Below are 27,382 nucleotides of genomic sequence, written 5' to 3' on the forward strand. Positions count from 1 at the left end.
GCAATCTTCATTCAAAGTTTGATAGGACGATAGAAAATTGGTTTAATTTATGAGCAAATTTATTTTTAAAAATAATGCCAAATATTTTGAGTTTTAAGTCTCAGATAAAATTTGTGAATTTGCTTGTCATGTGACACTATGAACAAGTTATTTTACCATTTAAATAAATCAGCACATGTTTAATAGATTTAAATTAAAAAAAAAAAAAAGAAAAAAAAAAAAATGTGCATTTAAGTTTTAATAATGTTTTTTCTTTAACTTGTTAGTATAACAAATTTCACCTTTATGAATGGTTGATAAAATTTATGGGTTTTAAAATAATTACTACTGATAATTTTCAGGAAATGAAGTGCCTTCAAGACAATTTATCAGAGTTATCATTAGATTGCCGTAAAGCAGTGTCTAATTATACAGAGGAAGAAGCAGAGCATATAGAACTGAATTATCCGCTGTTTTTCTCATGCAGTACAGTTCTACACAAGTTTTGTGGTGTAAGATTTACATTCATGTCTTAATATTTTGAAATTATTTTTGTTAACCCCTTGGCTACGGAAATAGTCGGGAAAAAACTGCTCTCAAAATGGCTAAGTTTTTTTTCAGTTATCTTTTGTAAAAGATAGATGGCACTCAAACTCATACGTTGCAAATACGGTGATACCTCAGCTGAGAAGATAATTCTGTGCGAAATTGCATTCATTAGCCAAAAACTTCATAAGCCGAGGTATCACTGTGCAGTAAAACCTATGGAAGATGGACACTATATGAGACGGAAACCTGTCTTCAATGGAATCAAAAATAGTCCCTTCATTGACTAATGCTTTTGTGTGTGTGTGTGTGTGTGCGCCTTTATAGAATGGAATCCTGTCTAAAATGGAATATTATATTATTTCAGTCTCTTGACGTTTTGTTATGAACAGGTTTCATTGTATAATACAATAAAAAAAAAAGTGTGATACAGAGTCTCGGTTCTAACCCACAATCACCAACAAAATAGTGATTGGGAGGGGGACAGGCAGGCAAGTGCTCTACCACTACTTAACAATGTACAATCATCCCACATAGTTCAAGCAAACCTGTTAGAAAAAAATATCAGAAAACTAGAATATATTATGCATATACACCATCCATGCATCATTCTTTGAAAAAAAATCCAGATCATCTTAGGATGATGGAGCACGCTAAAGATTAAAGTGCAAAAGGATTAATTTATCAATCACTCCTTAAGATACAGATTTCTTCTTGAATATCATGATATCTAAAACTTAAAATATAACAATCAGAATTTCAATAATTTGGAGTGGTAAAAAATTATTCATATTCCTATGCACATATTGATAAGAGATGAAATGTAATGAATTTTAAACATGCTCTAGCTACTTGAAAGTTTTAGTGTGAATAAAGTGATAAATATTAAGGATGTTTTTTTTAAATGTAACATTGTATAATTTCAGGATTTACTTGCCAAAGATGTTGATCAGGGAGATTTGATACAGTGCCTTATTTTGCACAAGAATGAACCAGACATGAAAGGAAATCAAAAGTGCAGGATATCTGTAGAGCATTTCCAGTTGGTAAGTAATAAAACACCATTTGATATCATATATTTGAAGTCTGTTCTTGGCTTTTAATTAATCTGCCATGTGTGTGATTAATTTGAAATTATTTCAGCCTCTCACCATTAAATAAGAATTCAATTTGAAACTTTTATTTAAAAAAAATAATTTATACTAATCATTTTAAAGGATTCACTTTTTCGATGTAGTTCTATTGATCTTTATTTGATGAATCTGATATGTACATAATTATTTTCTCATTTATTTTTTTCAAGGTATCTTTGAAAGATTATAGATTCAGCTTCAAATTCAAAGAGGCTTGCAAAAAAGATGTTCTAGGCTTGTGTGGCAGTGTCAAAACTAAGTAAATTATTTTGCATTGACTTCAGCCAGTCTTTTTTAAAATTTTTTGCAGTCTTTTTCAGTTGTGTACTGTGTTAAAAATTTGTTACTTTTGATTAGGGCATTCAATATTAAATTGACATTATTACTGTTGATGCTCGTTTTTACAAACCTGTACGGACATGATAATTAGTTGGTGAAATCAAAAGTTACTAAATGGGAGAGATAAAAAAAAATGTAGGAAATAAAAAAATGTGTTAGTCATTCACGTTTATTGATTTCTATAAAAATCAATTATTTTTGTTTGCAAAATTTTGGCGAATATAAGATTCCATAGAATTGATGTAGGATAACATTTTACACGAATCTAGTTTCTCTGAAATATTTTCAGGATGGTGGAACACCGCTGGAAACACTTTCCATGGAACCACAATATCTTTGATTAGAGAACTCAACATAATTTTTTGAATCCCATACTTTGTCAATTTCTGTCTTTGTAAGAGAGTTCACACATTAATTTCTTTCTAAATATTATTTTTCATTCACTGTTGAGCACAATCTTTTCTGTTTTGTTGGACATTGTTTTTTTCACATTGCGGAGAGGAAAGTAGACGGACAGCAGTTGGCTGAAATAGAGTTTGATCGACTCTCGACTTAGAAATGGCCTAATGTATCAAACCATTTCTGAAACCACCAGTTTATCCAATCATGATACACAAAGAGTGAATTATGTTGTTAACATATTTTCAATTCATTTTCATCCCCGCCAACAATCTAACCCTCCATCCTCGCATGTCTTTGCAAAACATCTGTATGTTGATGATGACAAATTGATGCTCTATACTTCCCCCCCCCACCCTCTGTATATTCTCCTGAGACACATAGAATGTCCAAATTGAAGTTTACTTTTGATTACAACAAACTATAAGGCTGGAGGAATAAAATAACCAAAAAAATAAAATAGTGGAAGAAAAACAAAGTTCGTAAAATATAGAGTTGATAGAACTGAGAGTTTGTGAAATAGAGCATATTTTAACATTAGTTCTATCACATGCTGTTCGGGGCAGAGGACCAGCTCGTAAATTGGAGGTTCATAAAATTGAGTGTTGACTGTATAGGGTACATTCTGTTAGTACTTAAAAGTTCTAAATATTCAATAATGAAATAACTTGAATTGAATAAAAAAACTCATTTCAAGTTCCATGAGCTCTGATGTTAGGGATATAAAACACTTATACTTAACACTGCACACTTATACCCTGATACTTTAGACCCCTCATATTTCTTATGAAGTGAATGACAGTATATTACTCAATTGAATATGATGTATGTATATAATTTTCAAGTTCAGAAGTCTTGAAATCAGAATGACTGATTGTATTTCTATTTTGTGTGTGTGTTATTCTATAGACAAGAAGTCATCAGCTGCCTCAGTGGGATTGCCACAAATGATACACTTTTTGAGAAGCCACAAAGAGTGTCCAAAGAATGCAGACATCAGTTGAAATTTGAATTGCTGGAAAGGGTAATTATTACTTATAGGGCGTACACCAGGATGTATGTGTTATTTAATCAGTCATGATAATTGTTTTGAATTACTTATTCTTTCAATTTCATTTGTTTAGTTTCTTTAATTATAAAAATCGCAATGCAAATAGACATAAAATAATCACAATTAAAAAAAAGGTAAAAAGAAACATATTATTTGTCTCCAGTGATCTTTCCTGAGATTTACAACACACATTATTTCATAATTGATTAAAATTTTACTTCAAATGCCAGTTGATATTGGATTGGCACCTGAGTGGTGTAGTGGTAAGATGCTTGTCTTTTACCATGAAGGGTACTGTCAAAGTCCACGGGTTGGAATTTGGGAGAAGAAAATTGGAAACAAGTTCTTTACTTATCGAGCCTGGAAACCACCAATAGATGATGCCTTCATTTCCCACCCTACTCCATTGGTTGAGAAATTGTCGTATATGGGGATATGATGAAGTTGATGTGCAGTAAAGTAGTTAATATTGGATTGCCTATTAAGTTTTTTCACGGAATTTTTGATATATTTTTCATTTAACTTTTTTTGATTTTGTTTTCTTGTTATAATGACCCCCCCCCTCCCCCACCTCACCATTATGTTGTCAAAAACAGATGTATTGGGCGGCCGTAATATCAAAAGTAAATAGGATAGTCATATGAAAACATTTATGACTTATTCTACCGGTTGTTGTAATAGAACAATTGCTATATCGCATGGTTGCAGCAAGTGTTGACTGTATCTATTCCCAAAAGTATGAAATATAATTAATAATACTGTAGACTCTCACTAATTTGACACATATCAGATTAGGGTGTGCCAGATTACCGAAATAATCTGATCACTGTAAGTCAATAGAAAAAGCCCTATTTAAATAATATGTATAAACTTCTCCGCAAAGACATGCAGCAACATATTTTTCTCTTCTATGATTGAAAAAAAAAATCACCACATTATTGGACAGGCTAGACTAGCTCACAACCAGATTATCAAGTCTACTGTATTTATTTTATGGAAATTAGTATTTCTTTGTCTTTAGTATGTAATTAATAAGCATTTTAAATTATATGTATGCATATTTGCAATGAAATCCATATTGAATGATTCAATATCCTTATATAAAGGGTATCTATATACCCTCTATATAATGTAAGTTTTCGCTGAAAATACATATGCTTGCAATTTTCTCCATTTATATAAGTTATTGTAACCACATAAGTTTCCATAATATCATGGGAAGGAAATAATTGTGTTGATTTGAAGGTGTATGTATTTTGTTTTTCCAGAATGAAAACATCCAGCTTGACCCAACATTGAATAATGCATGTTCTGATGATCAGCGAAAATTCTGCAGCAATGTCAGCCCAGGAGAAGCACAAGTAAGTCTTTCAATGTAATATTCCAAGTTAACCAAAATGTAATACAGTAAGACCTGTCTTCAACGAAACCTGTATTAAGCAGCAACCTGTCTTTAACGGAAAAAAAATCGTGGTCCTGTGATTTCAATGCCAAAATGCACATAAAAAACCTGAATTAAACGGAACTGTCTAATGCGGAAACGGAAAGGAAAATTTTACCCTTTAATGGAAAATTTTACACAAACACTTCAATTGACCTAAAGATCATATAAATATTAGTTTTTCTATAGAAATTTTTAATATAATAACATCTTGCCAATACGAGTTCTACTTCACTCACCCTTAGATTTGTAAAAGCGGTTACTGTACTTGATGCTGTGGTTTTTGAAAAGCCCCACGTAGTGAAACAGTTGCTTTCAGAAATTATAACAAAAAATTTTTGGTAAAGCAGGCTTTTCTATGGGAGAAAATCACTGTAATTAGATTTCCAAATGATGATATACAATGACTTACAAAATTGTATGCAAGCTGCTTTCCATGATCCCAAGCTGGAATTATAGGGAGGCCAGGGACACAATGGTTCGGGCAGCAAAGGTGAGGCAAATTTTATGCGAGAAAATAATCAAATTTTACAGTAGTCGGTGCAGCAAAATCATGTTGCCCCCCCCCCCAAAAAAAACATCCTAGTTACTGCATTGGTGCTGCAGATTACATAAATACAGATCGCAATGTAAGAACTGAACCTTTCGTGACAGATATTGACACCCTCACTTAAAATTTCAGAGAAAGTAAAAAGGAACATAAATGTGTGTGGTCATTTCAAATGAAGAACAGTGTGGGGTAAAGTTTCATATAGATGCTGTAAAAACCTAAATATTTAGTAATTATAGAGTAAATAATATACATTGTTTTATGTACATTTAAATTAATTCATTTTTATTATACTGTACTTCAATTACATACGAGATCATATATATAATTTTACACATTATGTCAATTGAACCTGTATTAAGCGGATGCCTGTGTTCAATGGAAAAATCTTGGTCCCTTGCGATTCCATTTAAGACAGGTTTTACTGTACCACACTAATGCTAAACATTAACATAAATTCTTTAGGGAACATACGCAACACTTCGCAGCATGTATCTATTCTTTATAAATGCCCTGAATGAATGGTTATGTGCAGCGCTAGTAGTAGTTATGTTAATAAATCGTACATCACTTGTACTAAAACGTTTTTTCTCTTTTGCTAGATGATTGAGTGCTTGAAGAACCACAAGAAGAAACTTTCTCCTCGTTGTCATCGAACAATATTCAGTAGAGAAAAAGAAGAAATGCTTGATAATGCTGTCGATTATGCATTGTTGTCTACTTGTAAGCCAATGATAAAGAGGTATTGTGCTGATACAGATATGTCACAGGTTAGTTATTTTTCCTCATTCATATTTATTACTCACTTTCTTTAATTAGTTGCTATATTTCGTTTTTTCTCAACTTTTCTAAACCCCAGGGACCAGTAAAATACTGCAACAATTTGATGGATCACTGGTTCTCTCCGTATTATGTGACTACAGGACATTTCAGTATTTTCAGTTATGCCAAATTGTTTTATACATTTGTCCAGTTTTTTCAACATGCTTATTTAAATTTATAATGTTTATTAAAATTGTGAGTAAACAGTGTTTTCGTAATTATTATGATAATTATGGCTATAAATACAAATATTCATCTCACTCTCTGGGTCAATGTTTTTCCCTAAATTTTTCAGTGATTTTAACTACAATTAGGGATTTTGCCAATGTATGGCACCGTTTCTGATAATTGCCAATTTCCTGTATTTTACTGTATTTAAGATCCCACTTCTCTGTTAATTTTCTCGATGAAATGCCATCCATTCATTTGAATTTTTTTCTTCAAATACACTTTTGCTTACTGGGATTTGTAGCAGATTTTTATTTCTCCCAACCTTCATCCATTTTTTCAGTACTTGTCAAATTTGTCTTGAATTGCATCTTTTGGCTGCAATTACTGATATCCTAGGTTTAGGATCACAATTTCCCACGTTTTCCTTGATGAGGTATGGTGAAACTAAATATAAAGGTACAATTTCTATTTGAACTTATATGGACATTAGTAGTATAAATTAAAATAATGGAATAATTTTTCATTCAGTTAGAATCAAATTATCAAGTTCACCTGAGAATCACAGGTTGAGAAACACTACTGTATTTCATTTTGAATTTATTGCTTGAATTCAAAATTATAGATGTGCAGGGGTGGGAACTCTGCGCCAATTGCGCCGCACTGCGCCAAAACTAATATCTTGCGCCATCCTGCTCCAATAGCGTATTTTCGCATTTTTCTGCGCCAAATAGCGAATTTTGCTTCAGTATGCTCGGAATTTCGGAAAGGACGGCAAAAAAATTTTGTTCCTGCTAGCCACGAAACGTTTCTTTACGAGAGAGAAGAGCGTGTTTTATTCCACTATACTTAAACTATCGACCCCTGATCGGGCTTTCCATCGCGAAACCCTGATATTGTCCGTGATCGTGGAACTGAAGATGGCTTGCAATGCCTTTCAGCTTTAAAGTGCAAATTCGAGTGTTTCCGTTTAAAAAAAAAAGTCGTCACTGGAAGCAGCAGAAATTACTGTAGTCGATTGTCATTGTGTTAAATCCCGATGTTTCGTGAAAAAAATTTTCATTCCGGGAGTAAAAAGCGCATGTCCGCCGAATTACGAATGTTAGTTTAGAAACTTTGCCGAATAACGAGCGTTAAATCGCTAATTTTGCCGAATAACGAGCGTTAAATCGCTAATGTTGCCGAATAACGAGCGTTAAATCGCTAATGTTGCCGAATAACGAGCGTTAAATCGCCAATATCGCCAAATAACGAGCGTTAAATCGTCAATCTCGCCAAATAGCGAGTGTCAGATCGCCAATCTCGCCAGATAATGAGTGCTGAATCGCCAAACATCGAGTTGATCCGAAATTCTCTCCCATTTTGCAACAATTTCTTTCCAAGTATAAAAAAATTAAAAACTTATAAAATTTTTTTAGCTCATTTGAAGTGCTGCTGTTCAAGGCAGCAAATAGTGCCCACAGTAACCAAAAATCATCTTAAATAGACGGGTGCAAAAAATTTTATGATAGCCGCTCTTTCAAACAAGGTGTCAAAAGCCTAAAACACAAAAATCAAGCTGACGAAAAGATATTTGATAACAAAAGATAGTGCAGTTTTATTTTGAAAAGGGTTGAGGGTTAACGAAAATATTCTTGTTAATTTCACTGTTCCAATTTATAAATATCTGCTCCGAATCTCATATTTTGCTGCTCCAAGTCTCGAATTTGCTGCTCCAAGTCTCGAATTTGCTGCTCCAAATCCTGAATTTGCTGCTCCAAAACTGCTCCAAATCCTGAATTTTGCTGCTCCAAAGCTGCTCCGAAATGGACTTAGTCACTTCCCACCCCTGGATGTGCAAGAAGAATCAATCTTGTCTAGATTTATTGTAATTTTCTGTAAATAATCCCTAGATGTGTATTTTGTTATTGTGAGGAAAAAATTTCACCTTATAATCTGCATATGCAAATTTCGTTCACTAATTATGAAATATTAGGGAATGAAAGAGTCTGTTGGTCTTGTTTCTGCTGCAAATTTTTTTTTTGCCTAGTTTTGAAAAATAAATTTTTACAAATTAGTTTTTTCAAAATATTTATTTTGTTATATTTATTTATTTCAACCTCTCAGAGAAAAAGTTGTAGATAATACAACAATGCTTTATCATCCTTACCAAAAAGAATTCAGATTGATTCAGGATTATGTGCAAAAAATTGAAGGGCTTGCAATAAGAAAGGGTTAGTTTCATTTCTTTTTACATTTGAGTTATGTTCACTTTCTTGTTGAAAAGTTTTTCCTTCATTTGGTGTAGGACGAAGGTTACTCCAACAGTTTGTTACTGTGTTTATCAATAGATGAATCATCACCATCGCAGCATTGGGGCAAAAAATGGGTAGCTTCTATGATTTTTGAAATTTTCCAAAAGTGTCAGAAATGTATCTAACCCCTTCTTTTTTGCTGCAAGCCCACCCATTATTTATTATATATATTATTATTTAATTATTTATATCAATTTTTCAAACTAGTAAAAACAAAAATATTCATTAGTATAATTTAAGTGAATTTGGATAGAAATCTTGTATAGGTGGAGCAATAATATTTTTGTGCCAATAGAAGTTTTTTTCTTGTCCCCAGATGTGTATAAAGAGGGTTTAAAAAATATTAAAATGTAGTATGATAGTGAAAAAAGTAGATAAGCCCTATCTTTAGAATGCCAACTTGCATTGTATTTATGTTGAGAATATATTTTTTTATTATATAATTGGATGTATTTTTGCTATTACATTTTCACCCTTAAACTTATTGTTATATTCACTTTTTTCATTGTCTTATTTTTTAGTTTTAAATCAACATCATTATCTGAATTTTATCTTGAATTTTTACATCGTAACGTGAAAGTATAACATGGAGATAAATTGTTTTCTTCTTTCAGATTCTTGATTGTTTAAAGGAAAGAAGAGATGATAATAGCATGGATAGGAATTGTCGTAAAATGATATTAAAGAGAATGGTTGAGCAGAATACTGATTATAGATTGAATCCAAGATTGAAGCAGGCTTGCATAAGAGACATTCCGAAATTCTGTTCGTCCATTGTCGCTGTTGAAAAACAAGATGAAGAGTTTCAAGGAAAGGTAATTCGCTCACGCGCGTGAGTTTTACATGTTTGTGAAGTTTGGGGCCTTGCATGTGTTTATTGATAATTTATAATTTGCTTGCAAATTTTAGTGTGGTTATCATACGATTTGTAGATTTTCCCCAATGTATTATTTATGTATGAAGCCTGTCAATCTTCTGTCCCCATAAAATTTCAGTAACATTTTCTAGTTTTATATACTTTGAAAAAATGATTTTTTTTATCGGAATAAATTACTTCAATGTGAGTACATGCTTTTATTGATTGACTTTTTTAAAACCATAGGTCATTGCATGTCTCAAGTTCCAATACAGGAAAAATAAACAGCTTTCACATTACTGTGAGAATGAGATCGTGCGCCTGATGCGTGATGCAGCAAAAGATTATAGTTTAGATCCGCAGTTATCTCAAGCATGCTCTTCAGATGTAAGCCAGCTTTTGCAGTTGTTTTATTTCTTCATGTTGTAGCTGATTCTCTAATGGTAATAGCACCTGGAGAGTATTATAATAAGGGGTTTTGTTTGTTCTTTTTTTTTCCCATACTCATCTAATTTTTATTACGTCAAGTTGTACGCATTTAATGTATCCAATTGAGGACTCTAGATAGCCTTTTGTTTTTAATGTCAACAGTAGAATGATTTCAAAGCAACCAAGATTCCACATATTTTCCGGGGGGGGGGGGGGTGTAAAAACCACGTTGTCACTCATTATTTTTACTGTAATGGGAGTGAGCGGAGGATTGGTGGCAAGCTTCTCAATTTGCTCAAGAACATCCAGAGCCTCATCTTCATCTATGTTGCTGTCTTCCAAATAGGAGTAGGAGTGTTTTGGCATGACTGGCCCCAACAGGAAGTGCAAAGACCTGAACACTTTAGGCCTGCTTTTTGAGAGGTGCAAGCCCCACTGCACTGTTTCTTGCAGTGACATGATATAAATTTCAGTAAGGATTGAGGTGCAGGATCCTTATTACTGGCTTGAATTGGTGCAAGCCCTTGATCTGTGCGCATCCAACCCCAGTCAGTAGGTTGTCTTTCGAACCCCAGTCACTTCTATCAATGTGTGATTATTCGGAATTTCTGTGTGGTATGTTCGGAAGGAATGGTATTTGGCAGCATCTTGTATCAGGGCAGTCGTGTAGGACTTAATTTGAAGGTCTTTGCAGCAGCCTTCATGAAATGCAGGTAACTGAGGTGATCCATATTTTGTACGTTCATGTCACCCCATACAAAGTGACAAGATACTTCTCTCCTGTGTTTGCTATCTCCTCAGCAGAGGAGTGTTGTTGTAAAAACATTGAAACTAATTCTTCAGCTGGGGATTTTTTTTAGTATATTAAAGCATTTAATTTTGCATTGGCCAAAAATGGCGGATGTGGTGCCACATCCACTGATGACATGCAGGAAAAGGACAATACCTGGTGGGTAGCTTGATGAATCACATTTGAAGGAGGAACTAAAATACAGTAACAGCAGACTCACCCCTTCCATTCTTGTTTAGGTACACATTATTTATATTAGGAGCCAAACCAGTCAACAGGTCAGTATTTACCCAAACGATGATGACTTCTTTATAGGCTGAGGCCTTGGAAAGTGCTGTCTTCACTATGTCGACATATGCATCTTCCACAGCCTGCTTTACGTCAATGCTGTGTTGCTGACCCGTTTGTTCCCTTCATTAGTAAGAAATTTCTCTTGTTTCACTTGGACGAGTGTTGCTTCGTCTAATAAGATGATGTCTGCACAACACTGGACAGTGGATCGACGCATACGTTCTGCACTTTTAGTATTTCTTTGGGCTGTATAACCATAAAAAACAATGGACACATTGCTAACAAAGTGTTTTTGTACATACCTTGTAACGATCTAACTGACAGAGTTGTTGTGATACCAGACTACTTTGTGCAACAGATTATCTGTTGCAAAATCTTCCATGTACAAGCTGAGTACGTGGAAGATTTTGTTCCCTTTCCGTCCCTTCCTCTGAGAACAAAAGACATTGGGAAGGGTGCACATTCATTTTTTAAGTATTCGTTCAACACCTCGCCAGACTGTTTAATGATGCATACCCAGGGTTGGTAAAAAAACCGGTTTTTTGAAAAAAACCAAAAAACCGGGTTTTTTTGGTTTAAACCGGTTTTTTGTTTTATATAGTATTAACATTAAAAACAATGAAATTTCTGAAAAATCATTCAAACTTGTAATAATTAACTAAAATAAAATGTTTATTAATGCAATTAACACTATTCCCATGCTAATTAATCAATAAATATTTATTACATTTTAACAAAAACCATTTTGCCATTTAATTATTTTTTGCTTAACTCAATGGATTACTGTGTGTTTGAAAATTCTTTTAATGTTATTATTAATCATATAATATATAAAGGTTTTTCTCCAGTTACTTTCAGTATACTTAATTACAAAGCTATTTTGCAAAAAGTAATATAAATTAGGTGAATATAATGCATTTAATGAAGCATAAATAATGCAGATTAATTAACGATGATTTACGATATACAGGGTGATTATAACTAAGGTTCTGATTTCGAAATACTGTAAAAAAAGAGCGATTGTCAGAATGACTTGAAAATTGACATGAATATTCCTGAAAAAATTCAATTTTATTTGATAAAGGGGAAAAAATACTTAAAAATGTAAAATTAATGACATCATCCAACACGTGGGAAATTTGCTTGCAGAATGGAAACAATAGCCAGTCATGGGAAAATTATAACTTAATTATAGCATTGCACGAGTCCATAATTCACGGAAACATCACAAAAAAAATGAAGTAATTGAACAAATAACTACAACTTACTCAAAAAATTTTAAATATGTTGTCCACCACGTGTTCTGGCTATGAGGCTGAAAGCACAAATATTCTTGTTCAACAGCAGAATCGGAGTATGCCATGGTCATAATGTGGATGTGCTTGCAATTCAGCTTCATTAAACCAAACGTGCCCCCATGTTAATATTCCTGAGGAACTTCTAACATATAGGGGATGTGCTGGAGATTGAAATTCACCAAATTTTGCAATCTGACCACTGTTTATAACATTTTGAGGTACCCCCACAGCCAGAAGTTGCAAGGGTTAAGGTGCATCCTGTCAAAATGGGTCTTCAGCAGCTGCTTTGCTGGTATTGCAATGTGCATCTTGATAGAAGTTCTATCCACACACTGATGCTGTGGAAGTGCCGAAATGATGTGGTTGCACAAAATAGATTATACTGCTGGCCAAGTACAGCATCGTCTACTTGCACATTTTGCACTTTTTTCTTTTGCGAAAGAAACGTCCATTGCTTCAGGAGTATCCATGCAAATTTTCAGGTCATTCCGATCAGTACTTATTGTATAGTTTTGGAATCAAAACTTAAATTATAATCACCCGGTATATAGCTGATTATTTTTTATAAATCTGTTACTACTATACAGTAGAACCTTGATTAACTGGGCTTAACAGTGTGTGTGTGAAATTATAAAAAAAACAACTATTGAATATATTAAGACTGGGAGATATACAGTAGGAGATGTGCTACTTCTTATGGGAATGAAAATGTATGTGAGGTAATGTAACAACTAGTACACTAGTCTTTGTCCTTCAAGGACAGCTGGTGTCTTTATTGGATTATAGGACCACTTGCCCCTAGCATGATGGTGTCACTACTGTAGCTGCTTCTTTGTGAACGGAAAAAGAAACCCTGTGAGATAATACACCACTACATTTAGATGTGTGATGCAATCCTTATTCATGAATTTGCTAAAGGTAGAGCATCAGAATGTAGCCAAAGGTTAGAAAATGTTGTAAGAATGAGAAATTTTGGCTTTTATATATAACTTTAAATGACTAAGATACTTCATATGAAAAATATATATATATTCTGGCCACTTTTATGAGACTTTTTGAAAAAAACAACTTATAAAATCTTATGTCATTTAAAGATATACCATCAGAATGTACCCCAAGGATATAAAATGAGGTAAAAATGAAACATTTTGGCTAATAATGAACAAATATGATATTTTTCTGGGAAAAAAATGATATTTAGGCCACTTTTATCTGATTTTTTGAAAAAAAACCAGTTGGTTAAAACCAAGGTTTAAACCAAACAACCCTGTGCATACCCTTTGGAAAAGTGTCAGCAGATCAATTTCTATTCTCTTGTCTGCTACTTTTACAGGTATTACCTCTCCCGTCAGGTATTGACACTCACAAACAAGCCGTCATCTCATCTAACATTCCTCCCATCGAACCAAATTTCAGGTCTATTATGATTTTTTTACAATATCAGCTTTGTACTCTTCAGTAAGCATATTTGCACATTTTTGATGTCTCACAGCAATTGAACATCGTTCGTTTGTACTGAATAAATAAAAAACATAGTGCAATAGATGTAATTAATTTTTTTAAAGAAGATCTTGTTAAACCGGAGGTTATAGAAACTTCTTTTTCTGGATTTTGCAAAAATTATCACATTTTTCACTGCTCTGTAAAATAACTATGGCCCGTGGAAAAAAAATCATAAATACAAAAGTTGTAGAAAAGTTTGTCTTCTACAATGTTATAATTTACATGTTTGCTCTCCGATTTATAGGAACAGAGATATTGAGCAAAAACCAAAAAAAATCCACAAATTTTGACGTTTTTTCAGTATAACTCAGCTTGCACGAGGCTTTCGTTTCCGCAAACCTTATTTATTACTAGTGGCTTTGGCCCCCTATAACATATCCAAAAATTAGAAATACCCGACCTTTTGCTAGGAAACCCATTTTTTTTGGTACATTTTGACTGGGCTATGTGTGTAATTTAAATTTTTAGTTTTAAAAAATGAAATTTGTTTTGGAAACACAACTTTTGTAATTTTTGAGTCAAGATTTTGGTATAGAGTTTGTTATTGAATGGTTCTTTGATTCACATAATCTAGGTTTATGGGATATTCAAATGTTGTTATATAATTTATTGAAGCCAAGGAAATATCATTGATGCATAAAAAAATAATGTTAATAATAACCATATAATGCCAAGTTTTACTAATGCAATTGCTAATCAAAATAGATTGCCAATTTAACTGATAATTTGAATTAGTAGCAATCTTATAAATGCATCTCATTCACTTTTGGATTAGTTCCGATTCTGTTTGGACAAGTGTTAAGTTAAATTTTCTTTTAGCTAACCACCTTTTTGCATTGAATTTTCTACAATAAAATAATTAGCTGGTGGCTATGTTTTTCTGTTTAAAAATTCTGCTTGTTTTTACTTCATAGATACAGCAAAAGTGTTCAGAGGATGAAAACAATGTTGAGGAATGTCTAAAAATTAGGTTTCAGAAAAAAGACCTGGTGACCACTGAATGCAAGAGAGTATGTTTCACTTTATATTAAATATTTATCAACTTTATTAGAACTATACAGATTTTTTTTTCATTCAGTTTTATGGTATTTCCATTTTATTCTGAGACTTGAATTAACTCAGTTTGGGTAGCCTTCCCACTGCTATTCAAGGTCAGTGCCTGCCTTCTTTGCTTGGTAATGACTAATTAGATTAGGTTTTTTAGAAGTTGCTTTGTGTCAAATTATTTAAAACTTTCAGATTTTTAAAATATATATATTTTTCCAACTGTGAGTATATTCTATTATTCCTTAAAATGTACAGTGGAACCTAGATGACCCAACACCCCTAAAAGTATAGATGAACAGAACATGTCGACTGTCAAATTGGTAAATTTTCATTCGATCCTTCCCTCACAATTTATAAACATAATTTATGTCATCCATATACTTATATATATAGTTGAACAATTCAATTTCATCATCCATAAATTAACAAAAAAAAAAAAAAATCTGCAATTTTTTTACGAAAAATTTCCAAATCTCAGATTATGGTGAAAAAGCATAAGTATCAAAATATGTTATTTACCAATAGGCAGCAAAGTTTCAGAAAGTTAGAAAAACTTTTTTTTTAACTTAAAAATTTGGATCTTAAATAAACCCTTTATTTTTTAGCTTATTCAACTCTCTTGCTCAAAAATTTCAGATATAATCTATGCTTCTCAATTAACTTTTCAAGTTCACGGGTCAAGTTTCCAGGCTCCAAAAAGGGGAAATGACCCTACTCCCAATGTATGAGGAAGTATTTTCAATCAACAAACTACAAAAAAGGGGAAAAAATGAAACACAGAATTGTTGAAATATACAAGAGAAATGCAGTGGAAATTTACTAACTAGCCAATCAATTTGAAAAATTAGTTTTGATAACAAAATGCAAAGTGATTCCCAACGTGGGCGATGGAATGTTCGGGGGGGGGGCAGTAGAAACTACGGGTATAACACAGGATTCTATGGGTTAGATTGTATTGGGAGAAAAAAATTTCTGATGAAGGGACGATGGGACAAAAAAGGTTGTGAAACTATGGCTTAGTCTATGTAAGCGAGGTTTAGCTATCAGTTAAAGAGGGTTGAATTTCTCCCCATTGAATTTAGTATAAAGCCAACCATAAAAATAATAAATGTCGAGTTATCAAGAGTTTAATTTTCTGTACATGGTGAAATGCACTGAAATGTGTTAATGTCTAATTTACTAAATAATATTTCTACCTTTAATAATATTTATTTTATATTCATATTATCTTGTTTTATGTTCATTATATTTTAGTTCAATATTTGATATCCTACGAATGAAAAAAAGCAATTTAACAAAAATTACAGAACTTCATTCATTAATTTTCAGGAAGTTGCACGTTTGATATTTGAGGGCAAAGCAGACATTCAATCAGATCCACTTTTGTACAGAGCTTGTGTCACAGATATCAAGCAGCACTGCAATGATGTACCTGCTGGACATGGGAAACGTAAGAGAAAAAATTTCAATGATTATGATTGTTTAAATTTTTGAAAACAAATTTTCAAATATTTGATTGATAGAGTTTAAACACCAGTAAATCAACGGCACAAAAACACCATAATGAACAAGACATCAGAAAGAGTAGTTTTTTAAATTAAATCATTATAAATCATTTTTCATGTTATATAAACCAGATTCTGTTAAAAATTATTTCATTAAGTTGGGGAAAAAACATATATACACACACAAACGAAAAGAATTATTTAAGAAAAAAGGAAAAAAAAATTGAATTTTATGAGAGTGAAATAGAACCTATGCTGTGGGTCTTCATCAGGGGGAATCCCATGCATGGTTCAAAAAGTGTAAGGCGTTTCTGACGGGTGGCTATGCCTAAATGCATTAAAAATGCCAACTCTTGTTCCTCGACGCCTGCCTTCTCAAAAACATGTTGGATGAAAAAAGACAGTGAAAAAATATTAAAAATACAATAATAGAAAAAATATATACAGAGCTTCACAGATTATATAAGCTCAAAGAAGCATGAGAAAAAATATATACAGTTACAGGAAAAAATAATTACAGTGAATATTTTACAAGGATTATGAAAAATTTCAAAAATATATTGAAAAGTCAAAAATAAATTAAAAGGTTCAAAAAGTAGTCAATAAATCACCGGACATGCCTTAAAAATGGAGACATTTTCTGGAAATGTCATTGAAGAAGGTGATTGGAATACTGTTGCCAGATGCAGTTTTGAAAAGATTGAGGAGTGCTGTATTGAATTCCTGTTCATTATTACAAATGTGTCAGAATCTACAAATTTGCGAACTATATATATTGTTAAAATTTCATTTTTTTTATATGAAAACACAATTATGCGAACTGGAAAGCAAAAAAAGAACCATGGCAATTTCAGAAAGAAAAATAGAATTAAAAAATGAAAAAGGTTATAGCCAATGTCTATAGCTCTCATGAGGCGGGGGGGGGGGGGGAACACCCTGACATTGGCTTAACATAGAACGTTTCTGAGAGCATATCCTGGCAATCATATCCTAAATAGTTGCTGTGTTATGTTTGCACAATGTTTTATCACTACACTGCATATTACAGCTGCCTATGGCACTGGTATTGGTGAAGTTTCGACAAATTTTTAACTTTCATAATGCTCATTTTGTGCATTTTGCTATATATATATATATTCATTGTAACAACTGGGCAGAATTTTGATTGAAAATTTTATTGTTAATTATGCTGAGGGGGTGTAAATAAATTTGTATTTTGAGTATTTTTTTTATATTGGGAATCAAAATCAAGTATTGCACATTTGACTTCAGTACCTTTTGTAGAAAAAGAAATACAGGGTGTTTCTAAAAGAATCACCCAATTTGAAATGTGTATATTACAAAAAATATTGAAAGATCACTCAAGATCGATTTTATATTGCATGGCTAGTCAAAGTTTTTTTACAAACAAAATTAAAATTGCTCAATATGTCCACCTTAAGGATGCACGGCATATGTCTATACCAGGGTTTCCCAAAGTGGGCAATATCGCCTCCTGTGGTGGGTGATGGGATGAATGGTCCAGGGAGGTGATGAAAGCTACGGATTTAACACAGGATCCTGTACGTTTACTTGAGTTTGGAGGTGATAAGAGGAAAAAAATACTTGGGAGAGAAAAAGTTTGGGAAACTGTGGTGTGTGCGCGCGTGCATAGCTGGAAGGGAAGGCGCATAAGGCGTCTTCTATAAACCCCCATTAGAAGAAATCGAACACTGTGAGGTCCGGCAATCTTGGAGGCCAATGATGTTTAACTGAATCTCTTCAGGTCCCGTACGGCTGATCCATCATTTAGGAATGTGATTGTTCAAAAATTCTCAAACATCCAAGCTCCAGTAAGGGGGTGTCCGGTCCTGCTGGGAAATAAAGTCACCCGGTTTCTAACTGTGGGAAAAGCCAATCTTGACCAACACTGAAGTGGTGGCCGAATGAAGAGCGTTAGCACTGCCTGTCAGCAACTGCGTGAAAACTTGAGATTTCCCTTTTTCTACCTATACATTATTTGATCAAAACAGATTAAAAGCTGAATAGTTATGATTTTTTTTAAACAACCTGTAGAACGCAATTGCATTTTTTATGTAAATTTTCTGTGACATATATAATCTAAAAGAAAAAGTTTTTATACCTATCGATTTGTGGATTAATTTCATAAAACCCAAATTTCAATATTTATTTATGATGATTTAAACCAAATCTTGAGATTAATCAAATGCTCAATGACCAAAAAGAAACTGCTGTTAATCATTAGTTTGAGTTGTCAAATTACCCAATAACATTGAACATTCTGGGGTCATGCTAGAACTAATTTAAAAAGATATTCAACTCAGAATCAGACTTATAGAGAATTAACTTATTTTCTTTCACTTACCAAAACATTCAATTTTGGAAAATTACCAACAAATTATTTCTATTCAGTGTTATATTCAGTTATACAAATAAAATAATTTTTAAAAATATTTTTTCCAATTGTAGAGCTGTCGTGTTTAATGTCAATTTTGCAAGGAGATGTTCCTAGCACAACTTTGTCTGAAGAATGCCGAACAATGTTGTCAAAACGTGTAGAGATGTTTGAGTATGCAGCACAGGTGCGTTTCATTGTCTCATTATTCATTCAATATTATATTCATTATATCATTATCTTATGTAAAAATTAAAATTAACACATTTCTCTGCAAATCTCGCCAAACTGGCGACGAACCTGGTGAGTTTGGTAACAACTCTGATGATTTGGGGATGTCATAGCACAAAGAGAAATTTGTAGAAAGAAAAGGAAATAATGGGATCTTGAGAGAATGACTGAAAAATTTCTTGAACTTCTCTTTGCCTGTATAAAAGTGCCACCAAAGAGGAGCTGAGTTATTCAGTAGTTTAATATGAGATCTCTTGTCAAATTTTTGAAAGGGAATTGGGTAGCGGGTATTTAGTAGCAGCTCTAGCCAAGTAGGGAGCCTCAGATAAACCGTTTTCATCGTGGGCCTGTGATGCCATTGAGACAACCCTAGCACTGTATTTCTCCCCAATTGTTATTTATAGGGAATTTCCGACAGCTCTCCAGAACAGTTTAACAAAGAATGTCTTTGAAAAACCATGTTGGACCGCAGCTGTGTGGCACCTCTGGCAAAGGCTGGAGGTGCACAGTTTGAGAACCCCCGGCCTAGACACATATTGTTTTGTTACATAATGCAACTATTGTACAAAACTTGGTTTTTCAAAGGTAAGACATGAGTAAAGGGGGAGTGGTCTGAATTATTATTTTTTTTCTTATGGAATTTTTTTTTACATTGCAAATTCCAGGTTGCTCCAGCTGAAACAGTTGAGGAGCTGATACGCCAAGTTGCCGGTTCCCCATCGAGGAATTACTTCATTGTTATAGCATTCGGTCTTCTTGGCTCCATATTCATCAGTGGTTTATTTTGTGGTCGTGTAACCAAGAGAGTTCCAAGGTCTATGAAAAATAAGTGAGAAGTGATTAGTGTATAAAATAAGACATTTTTTAAGGAAAAAAAAACCAACCATATAATTGTATTTCCTGTGAGTTCAGTTACTTCCCTTCCATCCTTTGTAAATAATATGGCAAAACAGATACATTGTATGTTTTCGTGGATGGATTGCTGATTTTCTGCATATTGTCAGAACCCACCAGAGCCCAGAAAATGAATCTCAATTTTGCATAAACTTAAAAAGAATTCTGTCAAATATATAAAATGAACTGCTTTTAACACTTGTTTTCCTAAAACAAATCGCTGTGAAGAAAAAAAATTGATGGTGTGTATTGTTTATTGGACCAAATTTAAGTACATGTTGGCTTTTTTTATATATATTTTGTTGGTTGTGTGTGTGTGTGTGTGCGTGCTTGAAATGACATCTAAAATTTTGTGGTTTTTCTTTTCGTATTTTTTTTGTCAAGTTTTTTTTCTAAAAGGAAAATAAGCAACAAAGGTATCCTAGTCAGTAATATAAATGGACAACAGTCACGAGATCATAATCTCATGAGTATGGAAAATACATTCAATATTAACACTTAATGGTATTAATTGGATGAGCGTTCCGAGAAATGCTTGTCCTTTAATTCTATTTTTTTTTCGTCTAATCTTAATCTTCCTTTTAATTTTTTTTTCTAATAAGTATACTTTTGATTACTTTCTCTTGATTACATCACATATCATTCATTAGAATTAACAGTTTTTATGATGAGGTAGGAAGACAGAGGGGGTGCCATTTATATTTTTTTGTGTTTGCAATTTCTGTATTTCATAATTTTTTTCATTAAAATTGCTAAAGCACAATTTTTTATCTCCAAAAAAGTGCTAAATAATGCAATAACCTATTTCTCGTAGATATTTAGTGGTTCATTAATTCAGGATATAATTCAGTTTAAAATAAGTGGTATATATAAAATATACCACTATTTATATATTTTTCATAGTAAATATACTTGGTTTACAGCGGGACTGGACAAATCTCCAAAAATTAACACGTCCAACTTAAATTAGAGCATGTTTGAATAAACATTTAATATGCTAGCATTAGGCATGATGTTGGAAAAAATGCATGGCCATTCAAAATGTTTACATGTCCTGGACATGTCAAGCAACAGATTTTACCAGCCCTGGTTTGCAATTTTTAATGCTGCTACTCATATTTTAGATTGAGTACACAATTAGAGTGTGCAACCTATAAATATGTGTGCACATAAGCTTTGAGAAAGCGTTATTAATATATATATGAAGAAAATAACAATTTAAAAAAAAAAATCTAGTCACAGCTTTATGTTTTGGTTGTGTGAAATATTTCATTGGTTTATTTATAGTAATTTCCAGCCTGAGATAAACATTGATATGGTATTTTTCTTGTATTTTTTTTCAGATTTAATTATGAGTTTAAAATGTAATTTCTGTAGTTTTATATAAAATATGTGTTGTGTTTCAAAAAGAATAGTTTTTTTATACTTTTTTACTTTTCATGCTTCGGTGTTTTTCTTTTGAGTTGCTATTGATTGCCTGAAGAAAAGATAGTGCTGCTCAAAAGTTGCTTGAGACAAAACCAGTTTATTTATGAAAATTTTATTTCACAAATGTTCATTATTTGTATATACAGTTTTAAATGCATAATATTCATGCAGTTTTCCCCCCATACATATTATTGGAAATGATTTTTTTAATAATGTTTACGCACATTTAATAACCAGAGGATATATGAACTGTGCGTAATTTTTTATATGGACACCGTGTGCCTAAAAACCCAATTAGAAAGTTGTTGCAATACCTCACCTGATGCTAACAAAAAAAAAATTCATGTTTCTCAGTGCAGTATTGGCTGAGATATTTAAGTTCATAAACAGAGGAAAGAACAAAAAAAACTAATAGACAATGCTTCTTTCCTGATTTTTCTCTGACTTTCGAATTCGAATATCTCAGCAAATATTGCACTTAGAAACATGGAATTTTTTGATGGCATCAGAGGTGACAGGGCAACAACTTTGTTACTGGGTTCTTGAACACAAGGTGTCCGTATGAAAAGTTGACTTTTTTATTTTAATAGCTATACTCCTCCTTGCAACATGAATAACATATCTGAGTATTACACGTTATTTGGATATTTTTTCTAATTGAAAGTATGCCTCTAGGATCAACGGTTCACCAGTAAAATGCCATGCACTCTGTCTGCATTTTCAAATAAATTGTCTAATAAAATCCTATAAATACTGAACCAAAAGAATTAGATACAACCATGTTGCCATCACTTTTTCTTTTTGAACCTTTCCAAAGGATAGATGCAACGAGAAGTCCCACTGCAGAAGAGAACATCATAAAATATGTATTCCATGAGACATAAATTAATCAATTAGTCTTGATAACACTTTGACGTACTACTGCCTGTCTTGGTCACCACCATGCGCAATAACACAACTTCTATGAAACACTGTTTCACATGTAAGGGCCAAATAGTGTAAATGCTGCTAGATAATGAATAAGTGATATAAATTCATGATAATGATAAGTTCCAATATTTATTAATATTTTATCATTCTAAATGAAGTTCACCATGGAATCCTGAAATTGGTTTCCAGTGAATTTTGCAATGAATGGTGGAGAACAAAAAATACTATGCACTCAAAATGTGATATACTCGATGACTTTATCTAGATATAATTTTTTAACAGTTCAAATTAAGAGTGAAATATTTAAATTTGTGTTGTATTGAGGCATGATGTAAACAAGGGGCTACTTTATTTGTGTATTATTGGATGGTTTTCAACTAGAGCAAATATATTAATGAGGTTTTAAATATACATTTTGAAAATTAAAAAAAGCAAATAAGTGTAGCAACAATAAATATGGGAATGATAAAAATAATTATGATGAAAAATATTTCACTTCTAACGCATCCAAAATTGATCATGTCTGTTTTGACACATTAAAAAAAAGGTCTTGAACAAAATTATCTCTGCCAGCTACTGAAAAAAAAATCTAAGAAAAAAAAATTTTTCTACTAAGTTTTTATTTTATGTTCTTTGATTGTCATCAGGAAATGTCATATGTGAGTAATATGCATTTTGATTAGCAAGATATAGAGTGACACTTGAAAATGTAAGAAATAAATTTTCAAAAGTGTTTGCAAGGAAAAGGGCGATCATTGAAGTATCATATTAAAAGTTCCTGAATCAGATCATATTTAGTGAATGAATTACATAAATGCGTAACACACATTCTAAAGTGCCAAATTTAACTGTAACTCTAGCTTGTAAGAGTTGTGACATTTTTTTCAGAAGCGATGCAGCTGTTCAATCTTTTTTTCTTTCATTTGCAAAAAAATTTTGAGCATGCTATCATGATAATAGCATTTGAATCAAAATGTTAGCAACATTTTTTTTTTCATCACAGTTTCATCTTAAGTGCTCTTTATGAAGATATAATGTCCCCCCCCCCCCTTGTGGGGGGCTGCAAGATTATATACACCTTAATTTTACACGAAAAAGCTCTTGGTTGATAATTGATCATTTTTAGGAATGCCTGTTAAATCTTGTTAAACCTATGCATCTAGATTTTCTAACCCTTTCATGATGAATGTGCCGATATATTGGGTTCCCCAGTTAGAGCATGAGAGCGAAAGGGTTATTAAGAAAACTCGTACCACATCTTATTGATCATAGAAGCTAGAACTCAGTCTCAGGGTGTTTAGGTTTCATTACATCATAACTGTTGAATAAAAAACATGCTGAAGAAAATATTGAATCATAAGGTACAGCTCAAAACTTTTTATCTGGAATCTGCAGTCGCAACAGCATTCCATTGTGGGAAATTATGACATTAGAATAGAAAATAGTGATTACTCAAGAATTAGCGATTACTCATACCAAAGTTATACCAGCTGGATGTGGCCTACAAGATCACTGGATATCACACTGCTTGACTTTTTCTTGTGGGGGGGAGGATATGTCACTAAATCTGTCTACAAGATCCCTGTGTCCTCAGCTGGTAAATTGAAGCATGGGATTGCGATCAAAACTGTCTTAACCCTTAACCTTAAACTTTAATTTTGGGAAATTTTTGAAAGCATGAATTTTTGTTAGTATCTCACTCAAACGATCGTTCAGGCTTGGGCTTAAAGGGATACCGCAAATGCTGGAAAACATTTGGGAAGAAATCAGTTTCTGTCTGAATGCCATATGTGCCATGAAAGACAGCCTTGTGTAAATTATTTAACTTCATTTGTATAATTACTAAAATTTTTTGAGTTGTAATTTATGATTCTGTTATCTTTTTTTATCATGAGCTTTGTTTGAAAGTTATAAGGTAATGAAATCCTGCTAATAATTTACTCACACCCTGTACAATGTACCCTCCCTTCTTACACGTCTTTTAGTCCCATGTATAAAAGAGGACCAGCGGGCTCCCTTCTATTTTTTTCTTTGCCTTAATGCTTCTGGTACTGATTAAAGGATCTTAAATACCAAGATCTAACATATAATTATATAGCATTTTTTTTCTGTTAAATGCAAAAATGCCTTAGTGTGTGAGCCTAATTTTCTAGTGTGGGTTTGCACATCCTCTAGCGAGTGGGCCAAATACAGCCAGCAAAGGGATCACCCATTCTGTGAAATTTGTTCCTAAAAGTGAATTATTGATCAGAACACAGGATTGATTATTTTTAGGAATGTCTGTTAATCCTTGTTAAACCTATGCATCTAGCTTTTTAACCCTGTCATGCTGAATGTGCCCATATATTGCCTCCCCCTATTAGAGCAAGGCAAGTCATTACTTTCACTAGTTTGTGACCTGCCAGCTGTAATCATGTGGTATATCGGTCTTGTAGACTGCGAACATTGTGCCCCTCCCTGTTCTAGTGCATATAACAACCTTATCTGATTGAAGTTTAACAATTTGTTCAAATGTTTAATACTCTATTACTTATGTACCTATACCCCCATTTTTCCATCAGAACTATCTGCAGCCAACTATTATCTTTTGTATATTCAGTGGTGCCACAAAGGATTAAATTTAATATTTTTCCTGCACAATTATATCTTAGCACAATCTTGAAGTTCACTCTCCATACATACATCAATTCCCAGCCTGAGATTGTTTTTAAAAATGTATATTTTAAATATATTCTTCTTCCTTTGTACAGTGCATGTGACTATATATGTCAGTTTGTAAAAGTTTACCTCAATATCAAATAGTTTGCTCATGTCTGTACAGTGTAATGTGATGAAATATATTTTTTCTTGTATTCTCAGTGGAGTTTTTTGAAAATATTGTTTGAAGACTTCTATTTTTTGTTGCTGTGCTTTAGGTAATTCAAAATAAAAGCTTATACAAAAATGACAGTTTGAGGGGAAAATAAGTGCCATAAATACAATTTGTTTATAAATATTATAAGTTAGGAATATACTATTGAACTATACATGCACCTCATATGTATTCCTCTGGGAAAATTTTGATCAATTGGTGCATGCCGAGTTAAAATATCTTCATTGAGATAGAGGGGCTTTCCACGATCTGGTTAAAAGGTGCAAGGTGCATGCTAAAAAGTGCATGTATTTTGACATCTCTAGCGAATTTATGATGTCATATTTATGCATGTTTCATTCTCAAGGAAACATATATAATTCATTGCAGGGTTGGCAAGGTTTTGGACAGCACAGTAAAAACACGGTAAATACCATGGTTTTTACCGTACTGTCCTAAACTTCCTATTTATAACTATAAGTGGAAAAACTTTACAAATAATAAACTTTATATTATATAAATTATATTATATTAAAATTACATTAAATATACTAAAATTCTGAAATTCAAAACAGTATGTGAAAAGGGTTATATGACTGATATCAGGTTATCAAACAATTGAAAACGGAACTGTCTTGAGGTTAAATATTAGATTTATGAAAACATGAAAGATAAAAGAATGGGATAGAAATTTGCTACATGAAAATTAGAAAAAAGCAATAGATATGACTACAGAATGAAATTAAACTTACATAATAACCGAACACTAATAATCAAGCACATCTGCGCCTTTTAACATTTTATAACATAATTTATCTGCCTTATCTGTGCCAAGATGATTTCTAAGATAAAATTTGAAAATATTCTTTCAATTGACGCATAACTTGGGGGACACGAAAATAAAAAAACAATGTATTAAAGACAGTCTTTTGATAAGCCTCCTTCCAGTGTTTTTCTTATTGCTGTCCTCCATGTGATAGAATTGTAAATATAGCTTGAATTTATTCGGTGAAATATCAGATTCTAGCCTCATAAGAGCAACAATTTAAATTTAACAAAAATTTTCGGTCTTGAAGTTTTTTATCATCATGTAGGCGTAATTAGTGTTAGTGAAATTGTGTTCTGTTAGTCATGTGTAGGTGCTACATATTGGCTCCATTTTCTTCGGATATTTTTATTTATTTATAATTAGTTTTTGAAAATTGAGAATGCAAAATAGAAAGTTCACTTGAAAATTTAAAGAAAAAGTTTGGAAAGTCAAAATAGAACAATTTGCATTAAATAAACTCTGCACCATTGATATTTATTCACATTATTATATTGGTATCTAATAAAAAATATCTGTTTCACGTTAATGCAATGATTATAACTGTGACTGCGTATTTGGTACCTTCAATATAATGTATTTTTTAAAGATAAATGTTTGGACAGATTCGGCAGGGTTTTGAGCAAGCACTGTCCTAAATACAGTACCTGCATCATAATCATACATGAAAAATAAGATGTGAAGTAGAAATAACATTTACAACAAACTAAAAAAATTGAGAAAAGTTTATTTAAACAGTTATATGAGTGATACTAATTTACTATCAGATTTCCAGCTTTTTAAAACCATAAATTTGGTGAAACAATTTACTTAGCAAAAAACCAAAATGACACCTTTTTGAAATATTTTTGATTTAGTTAGTTTTATTTTCTGTTAGTATTTTTTTAATATGTTAATATCATGGAAAAAAAACCAAAGGTTTCCACATAATATTTTGAAACTTGGAGGTTTTGGACAGTTTCAGACACTTTTGGACAGTTTTTCCCACATGTGCTGTCCAAAATCCCAACCCTGATTGATTGTGTTATTTAGCACTTTGGTACATTTATGAAACTAAATGTTTTTAGAAACAACTTTGCATAATACAGTGGAACTCTTTGATAGGATAATTCAGTGGAACTTTACACTCAAGATTAAAAAAACATGTTGAGACAACATTAAAAGGACATATCGGTCAAAATGACTGGAGGTTGATTCTCACTACAAATTTTCCAAATACTCCAAATTTTCTCCCAAAATTTTATCATGTTTAAATGTACGTATGTGTGGGTGTAGATAAGCAATAAAATATAAAATTGCACAATTTTTATTTTAAATTCCAAAAAGTTCCTCGTACCATAACTGATGAAAAAAATATTGATATTCTGAACATTATATAATTACAGT

The 27,382-nt window shown here is 32.4% G+C and overlaps 1 protein-coding gene across 2 annotated transcripts in view; it reads left to right on the plus strand.

Moving 5' to 3' along the window:
- The window catches only part of Glg1 (Golgi apparatus protein 1), a 41,069-nt gene extending 18,522 nt beyond the window's left edge, over window positions 1-22,547 (plus strand). The window contains exons 12-23 of one of the 2 annotated variants that reach the window (XM_089235977.1): window positions 342-491; window positions 1,452-1,571; window positions 1,829-1,917; window positions 3,306-3,420; window positions 4,716-4,808; window positions 6,041-6,208; window positions 9,337-9,537; window positions 9,825-9,965; window positions 14,804-14,899; window positions 16,266-16,386; window positions 18,911-19,023; window positions 19,733-22,547. In XM_089235977.1, coding sequence (XP_089092103.1) covers window positions 342-491; window positions 1,452-1,571; window positions 1,829-1,917; window positions 3,306-3,420; window positions 4,716-4,808; window positions 6,041-6,208; window positions 9,337-9,537; window positions 9,825-9,965; window positions 14,804-14,899; window positions 16,266-16,386; window positions 18,911-19,023; window positions 19,733-19,900 — 1,575 coding nt within the window. In that variant the 3' untranslated portion in view covers window positions 19,901-22,547. The remainder of the gene's footprint in view (window positions 1-341; window positions 492-1,451; window positions 1,572-1,828; window positions 1,918-3,305; window positions 3,421-4,715; window positions 4,809-6,040; window positions 6,209-9,336; window positions 9,538-9,824; window positions 9,966-14,803; window positions 14,900-16,265; window positions 16,387-18,910; window positions 19,024-19,732) is intronic. The other variant, XM_089235976.1, reaches the window with a different exon arrangement.
- The last annotated feature ends 4,835 nt before the right edge of the window (window positions 22,548-27,382 follow it).

The sequence above is a fragment of the Pholcus phalangioides genome, unplaced genomic scaffold (genome assembly GCF_987345545.1).
Source record: "Pholcus phalangioides strain wild (caught in Gottingen) unplaced genomic scaffold, Ppha-v1.0 ptg000009l_1, whole genome shotgun sequence".
Taxonomy (NCBI): domain Eukaryota; kingdom Metazoa; phylum Arthropoda; class Arachnida; order Araneae; family Pholcidae; genus Pholcus; species Pholcus phalangioides.